The 9,991-nt window shown below is 37.9% G+C and overlaps 1 protein-coding gene across 1 annotated transcript; it reads right to left on the bottom strand.

Moving 5' to 3' along the window:
* Positions 1-2,441: 2,441 nt before the first annotated feature.
* MSTN (myostatin) lies at positions 2,442-9,273 on the bottom strand. Its single transcript, XM_005530338.2, has 3 exons — positions 8,800-9,273; positions 6,599-6,972; positions 2,442-4,530 (listed from the first exon to the last, which is right to left on the bottom strand). The coding sequence occupies exons 1-3, from the start codon at positions 9,170-9,172 to the stop codon at positions 4,150-4,152; spliced, it is 1,128 nt and encodes a 375-aa protein (XP_005530395.1). The 5' UTR covers positions 9,173-9,273; the 3' UTR covers positions 2,442-4,149.
* Positions 9,274-9,991: the final 718 nt, after the last annotated feature.

Raw genomic sequence — 9,991 nt, 5'->3', positions numbered from 1 at the left:
ACTAGTTTCATTGCTGATGTTAAATCAATGTATTGATATCTACTTGCTGCACTTAAAATTGTTGAGAGGAAGCTAAAGTGAAAGCACAGGGATAACTTGAGTCAGTTAAAACACACTGCTAAGGTTCTTCCTGACAATTTTGCTGAGTTACATAGGTACAGCATTGTTTGTAAAGCTTCTAGCTTGTGCCTCCCATAAAGTACCGTTTCCTAACATTCTATTTTTATTGAAATGTACTAAATTTATAAGTTGAGGTGGGATATTTTGGTTATTAAGTTTGTCCATCTAGTACTCCAGATTATAATAACCTGCTTTGTTTTACTGCAGCTTTAACAAAATCTATCTGACTGGACTGAGCTGTCCAAACCTAATCTCATGCAGATTTATTTTTTGAGATGTTTAGCCAAAATAGGTCATTTGTATCCAAGATCCGATTAAAAAAGAAACCACCAAAAAAAAAACCTTTAAAAAACCCCAAACCCCCAATGAACAACCACAAACCCCAAACCTAGACTCCACAGAATTGAGGAAAAGCTACCTAAAGCTATGAATGGATTTGGCCTTTAGTTCTTCATTTGAAATCTGCACATAAATAGCAAAACAGTCCATCTGTGAAAAATTGCAGTGCATTTATGCTTAGTGGTGACAACTTCTGTGTTCAGCTGTTAAATTCCCCACGGGCTTCTTCTCCACAGAAATGGGAAAGTTTCTCCCCTAACCGCAGATTCCAGCAGAAGCAGGATGCACTGGATCTGCTTAAGGGACAGGAGGGAAGTACTGCAGGGGGGCTGTTCCCCCTGCAAAAGGGGCCATAGGGCAAGAGTCTGGGGTGTGCTGGGGATGGACATGGGCTGGGATGGGAAATGCTATTTAAGTTAGAATGTAACTGAAGCTGGGTAGGAGGTAAGAGTGGAACAGGGCTAGAAAAGGACTGGCTCATGTTGGGAGGGAAGGGACTGGGTAGTAGAGCCAAGAGGAAGAACTGAAGCAGTTTAGAGATGAGGGACTGCCCTATTGCCGATGTGCACGTGCATCTTGGGGCACTTGGACACTGCCTTAGAAAGCTGGATTCTGCCTGGTTCATTCCTGTCAGGATTCTTAGGATGCCAGGCAAGGAAATGATGCTGTGTCTCACACACCATCCCTCATTGGCTATTTTCATTATTCTGAATACACAGCTGAACAGTGAGGTTTGAGAGCATACAAAGAATTCACAAATGCTGCTGAAGTCTCTCAGATCTGAGCCTTGTAAATATAAGGATGTGATTATAAGAACAGAAGGAATCATTGACATCTTAAATTGATTGTCAGTAAACACATTAATAATGAACTGTTCAGCAACTAAAATCAACAAGATCAAAGCCCACAGCATGTTCCATGAGTAGCCGCTTATCTGTAAGGTAGGTATTAAATCATGGGAGGCATAATTGCTCTATGATAATTTTAAGTTTGGCAAAATATAAAAGATGCATACTGCATAAAATTTACATGAAATAAAATTTGTCTGAGTGTTAAGTTGGGATGCTGGTTGGAGTAGATACTTTTTTGAATTCCTACTACTTATTTTCTTGGTTTAATTTTGTTTTCATTGATTCCAGGAATAAAAAATTCCATTGCTTTTACACTGCCTTTGTGCAGGGTACAGTTATTACCAGGCAGCCAATGATGTCACTTGTGTAGGGGTAAATGAATTTGCATTAGGTTTACTTTACCTATCATGAATAAAAATAATCCTGCAGGTGTTGTAACTGGACTTTGGTGCAGACTGGGAGTATGTTTTGTTCCCTATCAACTACAAAATCCACTCTGCTGCATCTTTGCAGCTGTTGCTATATGAACTGGTCCAATTAAAGCAGTGAATGTTTAACTTCAGGGTATATGGAAGTTAATTGGAAGTCTCTGAATGGTTTAAGAGCCTCACTCGAGGGGATGCTATTGATAGTTCACATGAGCAGGATGGCACTGCTTGGTGCCTGAATGTCACGAGTTAAAAGTCAAAGGGCAAAATGCTGGTCTCCGTTAAAGCCAGTGGAAGTTTTGCCATTGACTTCAACAAACAGAGGATTTCTCCCTTAATTCTGTAACTTTGGTTAGGAGGAGAATTATGTTGTACTTTAAATTCTTGTGGCTTCACCAAGAGTCTGTACTCCAAAAGTTTTTAGATTTTTATTTAGTCTGATGGTGTTTTGTGGGAAACTAAATTGAAAGTGTATTTAAGGGCCCCAGGGACCTGCTCTGGTGAACTGCATCGGGAGAAGCTGAACATCTGCTTGATGCTCGGACACAGCTTTAGCAGAACTCCTAATCATTCAAAAGAAATTGCAGAAAATCTGTTTGCTTTTAAATTTCAAACCGCATAGCTCAAACTTTAAGTTTTAATGTCCTTACATACAAGTTTTTTAAAAAAGTAAAAAAAACTCAATACAAAATATTTACCACCAAGGCAGAAAATATATAAAGGAGGAAGGGAAAGAAATGCAGTTTTGCAGTTTTAGGGTGGTTTTACACAAAGGAAAATTCAAAACTGAATTCTGGAATATAACAAAAACGTGCATCATACTAACATGAAGGTGTTTTAACAGTGATTGTGTTGTCTTAACAAACACTTCGTTTACCAGTTCTATTTCACATGTGAAATAAAATGGACTTTATAGTAAATAGATCTTTTTAATTTCAATTAACATTTTTTAACTATAAGGAAATGTACAGAATTTGTGTGGAAATCCATGTACTATGTTTACTCAAATACAGAAAATACTTTGCTGCAAACTTTTAAATATAATAAAATGCATTTAATAGCAATCTTTTTTGGTTTCATCATTATTTATGAACATAACATTCAAAATATGGAAATTCAGTTGTGGATCAAAATGACCATAAAAACAGTAACCCAAAGAACCTTATAAACATGTCAACAGCCATCATTTATCCTAGATGGCTCTACCAATGTAAAAAACATATAAAATGTAGAATAATTCTTAACATATGGTTTACTTTGTTGCATTGTTCCTACATATTATGCGTGTTAAAATCCAGAAAATTGTATTATGAAGAGAATATTGGTGTTTGTTTATTAAACTAAAGTACAGGTTAAAGTCATTCTTTTCTTGTGATGAACATATACCAACAGTGATTAAAAAATAAACATTTATTTACAAAATATTGATGCATACATATTACACAAGTCAGTTATATCAAAGTGGTTTTTAAACAATATCTGTAGCAACCAACTATTTGCATTGGTTTACCATAGTGCAAACGGTAATGTTGCAAGGCAGGTTAAAATGTGGGACTGCAATTTTAATGTTGGATTTCTCTGCTGCCTTCTGTTTTTTCTATGGCTAGAAAACTATTCCTTTTAATTTAAAAAATATCTATTTCTTGCGAATGTTGAATAGTGTACCTGAGGATAGGGCAAATTCATTATCAAGCCTAAATTCTTTCACTTATATAACTATCTTTCTGTTTACTCAGCCTGCTTACGTAGCACCATTGCCATTGATTACTAACATACTAATGAGAAAAAGGAATGGAAACACACTAAATACACTATGCCATCCCTAATTTCAGGGTTTGTCCATTTATGTGGAATTTCATCTGATACATTTCACAAGTATGCACTATATATTCAAGTGTTTAAGGATGAATCTGGTGGTATTGTGTAGTGGCGTATATGTTACCAGTATATATGTTCCTGTAAATATGATAATAAATGAAGCTGTGAAGAAAAGAACCTAAAAGCCTTCTGTCCTCAGGTGAGAAGGAGCTTGCCTTTGATTACCAATGTGTACTGAAATCTGCACATAAATTTGCATCCAAATGACTGAATATTGATTCCCTCATAATGTAAGAACTTGGTGGATTAAATCCGGTGATTTTGATTGTAGCTTTTCTCTTTTGCTGGCTTACGAGCAGCCATCAGGTAATTACATTGTCCCTTAGTTCACGTTCTGTAGCTGGTGCTGGTAGCACACAGGAGGTCGGCAATGCCTTGTGTACGTAACTTCACAGTTTGAAAGACTGGTGAGGGGGTACAACTTTTTCTATTTTTTCTCTTTGTTTTTTTTTCTCTTTTTTTTTCTTCTTTTCTTTCTTTTTTTCTTTTTGGTAGCTTCCACAATTTGTGAGGCGGCGGACCCGACGAGGATCTCATGAGCACCCGCAGCGATCTACAACCATGGCCGGTATCTTGCCGTAGATGATTTGTTCTTTGCCGTTGAAGTACAGCATATTGATGGGGGACATCTTGGTGGGCGTGCAGCAAGGGCCTGCCGAGCCCCTGGGGTTGGCTTGGTGCACGAGGTGGGTGTGGGGGTACTTTTGTAAAAACACAAATTCACATTCCCCGGAGCAATAGTTGGCTTTGTATCTTTTAGGAGCGATAATCCAATCCCATCCGAAAGCTTCGAAATCCACTGTCAGTGGGTAGCGGCAACATCGGGATTCTGTTGAGTGCTCATCACAGTCGAGACCGAAATCTCTGCGGGACCGTTTTGGTGTGTCTGTAACTCTGACCTCTAAAAATGGGTTCTGTGAGAAGAGGAGAAGGAATTGGAATAATTTCTGAGGTAAGCCCAAGTTCACTAAAAACATGCAAACAATATTTCAGATTCTGAAATGAAGTTTGCACACAAAATTTGACCTACAGTTCTTTTGTAGTTATCTCTGTATTTCCCTGCTGTTTCTCTACATAGAGCTTTAAGACCTGATAATTTGTCTCTGAAATTACCATTGTCTCAGTGCTAGTATCTTTTAACTGCTATAGGAACAGATTTTTATTTTGATGTGGAGTTTGTTTGTTTGCTTTAAACTCCATAAGGGCTTTTTTTGAGTCCTTCTGAAATTGCCTTCATTAAAATCATATTGAATTCAGGCTTTCTGGATATCAAGGAAAGGTTTTTGTCCAGACCAAGGAGGACAAAAGTTGCTCCTCTATTGCTGCCATGCTTGAATGACACTATGACTGAATGAATTTGGAGGGGAAGCTAAGTATTTTGTCTCCTGGAAGAGTCCTGTGGCCAGGAATGTACTTTTGGCACATCTCTGAGCGACACGCCTCCTACCAAAGGTGTGTTTCCACAGTCACCAACTGAGACTAGAAGGAAATTGCAACCTTCACGATTGTGAGTTTGAAAAAGTTCCCAAAGTTTCTCCCTTTCACACACTGATTTCTGCCCCATGTGTTGGTTTGCCACTGATGGGTCCATCCCTTGGAGACCATTCTTCAGGAGTTACAGCCCAGTTAAACTTTGTTACACAGGTTTCCCTCTCCCCAGATACTTGTGAGCTGTGGAGCCGCTGGAAGTGCCCTTTCCAAAGGTAAATTATATGGGAAGGTGTTTGATGGGAGGGTCACCCCTGTACCGGGAGGGGAGCTGCTGGAGAGGAGCTGGAGGGAAGAGTGATTTCCTCTCCTATTATCAGCTGTCCCTCTACCCCTTCTCTGCCGCTGAAATGTTTATTTGTAGATGATGATAGCCATGTATGTATCATCATTTGAATGGATGAAGGTGGTAAGGACATGCCTGATCATGATATCCAGCTGGCCTGTTTCAAATACACGAGATCCACATTTATATTGAATGTACAATCAAGATATCACAGAGTTTTCCTTTTAAGCACTTTAAGCTTTTAATTTAAAATTTCCTTTTAAATTATATTATATTTCTGTGAAGTTAAATGTTGCATAAATATGGTTGGACACAATGTTTATTTCCAACCTAAATATTTCTATATTTCTGTGATCAACAGATTCATCTACTACATAGAAGTAAAAGTAGAATAATATTCTTCATACTGTATTCAAAAGGAGGTATCACTTGGTTGTGATAAATTCAGAAATTTGTATAGGTTGTAGATGATTAGTTATAAACAGAAACAAATAGCAAGGGAAGTGCTGTAATTTCATTTTAGGTTTACTTCAGGTATAATTGTAGGTGCACTTCAGATGTAATTTTTCCATCTATTTTTATAAAAACAAACCAGATAGTTATTTTGTACTCTTTCTTATCATGTCTCGATTATTGTTTCAAGCAGAATTTCTCTATTCAGATATTTCTAATAGATAGAATGATACACTCTACCAAATAACGAAAGGTGAAGATCTTAACATTATGAAGATCTGTTCTTACCTTCATAAAGAGACAATTTTTGTTGTTGTTAATAGAAAATATACACATAGAGAGTATGTAGGAACTCCCTTGACTTCTCAATATTGGAAGCATCTTTCCTAACCAGTGAAAGAATCTAAAGACTGTTTTTTAACATTAAGTGAAATAGCTTCTTATTAAGAAGTACTTGCTCTCAAAATTGAAAACAATGTTACTTTTATGGTATCATCTATCAGTAATTGCCAAAACATTTTCTAGTTACTGCCTCGCAATGTCTCTCTGAACTACTGCAATTTCTTTCAATTTTTTAGATAGGGAAATGGAGGCAGAGGAAAGCTATTGATTTCTGGCATAATCACAGAGCAAAGAATGAATGAATTGAATACCCAGAACTTTTATCTTCCATTCCCTAAACAATGCATCCATTTTATCCTTAAAACAGAACTTAAATGCTTTTCAATCAAATGGGATTTTCTAAATAGACTTACCAATCCATCTTCCCCCGGTCCTGGGAAAGTTACAGCAAGATTCCGTCCGTTCTCATCAAAAGCTTTTATTTCGATGCCTAAATTGGATTCAGGCTGTTTGAGCCAGTTTTGCAACACTGTCTTCACATCAATACTCTGCCAAATACCGGTGCCTGGGTTCATGTCAAGTTTCAAAGATCGAATTCCAGTGTATCTTGTACCATCTTTCATGGGTTTAATAAGTCTCAGGATCTGCACAAACACCGTTGTAGGTTTTTGGACTTGCCTCAAGTATATCCACAATTGTGCTTTTACTACTTTGTTATATTGTATTTTAGAGCTAAACTTAAAGAAGCAACATTTTGGTTTTCCCTCCATTTGTACAAGAAAATCAGCTATAAATGAATGGAAAGAACAGATTACTGAACAGGGAACAAGAAAAAATGCGTATATAAACCTGACTAATTTTTTTCAGACTGTATAGAAAATATTACATAATATTATAAAGAGTACCAGTAACTAAGTGGATTTAACTTAATTAATTTTCTATGGTTTACACTCTACTGCAATTTTAGTGGATGTCAACAAAATTATTATTCTATCACCTACTATTAATTCATTTCTGCTAGTCACCTCCTGAGGACCTTCATAAAGCACGCAGAATAGCAGCTTTGCATAAGCTGACTCAACACGTGTGTGGTGATCCAGCTATTTCTAATTTACTCCAAAGCCCCAGCCTGCTGCAGACCATACAGCCCTGGGCAAACTGCACAAACACTTACATTTATTTTCTCAGTGGGAAGAAAATAATTGAGGGGATTAATATAAGGATCATTTTGTTTTCATTTGAATAATATTAGAGGAAAGTCACGTGCAGCGCTGCGTTCCTCCTTCCTGTAGCCTACGATGCAGCTGTCATACCTAGTCATGGCAATATCTTTCCATGCCAGGATAAAATGGGTAGTACTAATCCTAAATGGTGCAGGGCTTTAACGTTCATAAATCTCATCACTTAAGATACCTGTCTCTTTAGTGCATTTAAAATAGCTCATGGGCTTTTTATAAGAGGTAGGAAATGAACTCAGAGCAATGAAATACAGTGACTTTTTTTCAGACACTGTAACTATGTAGCAGTTTGATTAAAAATGGTTATAAGCCCTTGAACATAAAAGTCTGGAATGAAAGTGCAGGCAGACCTCAGGTTTGTGATAAGGCTGCAGTAAAATAATGTTATTAAGTGCCCATCTTAATAATTACTAAGTTGAAAAATTTCAGTGAAAAATTTACTTTTTCATCTCTGGGCTCATTTTTAGCTGGTGAGAGCAGCTGATATAATTCTCGTCTGCATATCATAACAATATCTGTAACTGCTAACATGCCTTATATGTCCTGTCATATTTTTCCTTTTTGACATCATATTCATAAGTGTTATTTAAAAAAACAGCTGCCATAGTCAAATACTTTAGCTGATGAAGAACATAAGATACTACAGTATTAACTGTGCAAAAGATACTTGATAGGAGCCATAGCAGATGTTTAGCACTCGAAAGATAACTCAGAATCTGCTCATTCAGTAAATGCCTTCATTCTTCCTTGGCACGGTTACGTGAGCTGATTGCTATAGCACGGACATTTTTGCATTTAATCTGTTACACACATATTTGCTTTAAATATATAGTTTTAACTCCGAGGTGGGTGGTGCTAGTTTATGGGATCAGCAAAGAGGCAAGAATTTAACTCTCTACTTGCACTTGCTGTAGCATGTTGCAGTTAGGTAGGTGTAGTGCTCTAAGCTGCATTTCTGTTGATTTCTATTGCTTCCAAAAATACTGGCCAGTGAAACCTCCCTCACAAAAATATAGTTCTCTCATTATCTGCACTTGTACTTTATATTTGCAAGAGGAAATGCCCCGAGTGCTGCAGATAACGAAGTTCACTAAACCGCAGATCTCCCTTTGCTTTCTAAGGCAATGGGTAAATCCTAAGTGCTACAGGGCACACACATTATAAGGAGCTGAAAACCAAACAGTAAAACAAAGGATCGCCACACGGTCATTTGAACCTGGCTCAAATTCTTTAGAAATAACGCTCTTCTCCCTCCCTCCAGCAGACATCAGCCAGCAGCCTGTTGGGAGAGCCTGAGGAGGAGTTGTGTGGCTCTACAGCAGGGAGACAACTCTCTCGGAGGGGCGGTGGGAGGCGAAAGAAGCAGGGTTACTTACACTCTGTAGGCATTGTGATAATCGTTTCGGTGGTGGCATGATAGTCATCATCTTCCAAAGAGCCATCGCTACTGTCATCTCTCTGCACATCATACTGATCAATCAGTTCCTGCAGTGGAGGAGCCTTGGGTAAAAGTTGTTTAATAACATCCCTGCTAATGTTAGGAGCTTGTTCCAGACGCAGTTTGCTGAGGATTTGAATTTTTATGGCTTCTATTCTGGAAGATTTTGTATTCTGTCTCCACGTACAAGCATTGCACAGTCCGTCCTTTTCAGCGTTCTCTGTGGGCTGACTACTGTCATCAAGAGCCACCGGATCAACTGAAATCAGCATGAACAGGTAAATAGAAGCATAGAGCGCTAGCTTTTGCATGATCTCACATTCAGTGCAGCACTTTTCCCTTCTTTTTTTTTCCCCCTCCCCCTTTCCCTTTCAGTACTAAACAGATCCGTGAAAGCAAATGCAATCTGAGAGACAGCTTGCCACACTGGTGTACCTTATATATTCCAAGGGGGCTTTTTATACTCCAACTTTGATTAGGCTCATGTCGTCAAACCCGACGATTGGTTGCTGTCCCAACAATGAATCTGGCTGTCAGAGGGTAAAGCCCTGTCGATCACAAGTCACTAGACAGCGTTTAGTTACAGCCAAGGGTGAACTGATTTATCTGGGTACTTTGCAGAGGATATGCCTTCACATTCTGAAAGGATATATTTCCCAAGTATTGTGGGCAGCAGTACTGAAAGACAGCACTGTCATTCTTAAATATTATACTAACTGTGTACTTGTACTATGAATCAAGAGAAACCTTGCTCTAAACTTGCTTTAGGCTTCTACCAGTCTTTCTGACTTGAAAGTTTGTTCTATTTAAAATAAAATCCCAAGGGGTTACTTTTAGCAGGCAGGAAAATAATACTTTAGAAATGGATTGTTAAGAGTACTAATTTATGTTGTTCAACAACTAATATATATTCAGCAGTTCTTATTTCAGAAAAGCTTACTGGGTTTTCCTAGACACTAGCTAATGTAGTATTGGAGGTTTTGTGAATATCTGACACTATGCAAATGCCTGTCTTATTTGTTTGCCCCTTTAGCATATATTAAAATACACAGAACAAATCCTTTACTGAATTAACAATCAGTAATGAAAAATGAGTCTCTCCTCTCTTCATGCTGTCACCAGAATCCTGG

This window comes from Pseudopodoces humilis, chromosome 8, assembly GCF_049639895.1.
Source record: "Pseudopodoces humilis isolate 2021_Gansu_Grassland_sample_001 chromosome 8, ASM4963989v1, whole genome shotgun sequence".
Classification (NCBI taxonomy): Eukaryota; Metazoa; Chordata; class Aves; order Passeriformes; family Paridae; genus Pseudopodoces; species Pseudopodoces humilis.
The sequence above is the reverse complement of the archived record's forward strand: the minus strand, read 5'-3'. Positions and strand labels throughout refer to the sequence as shown.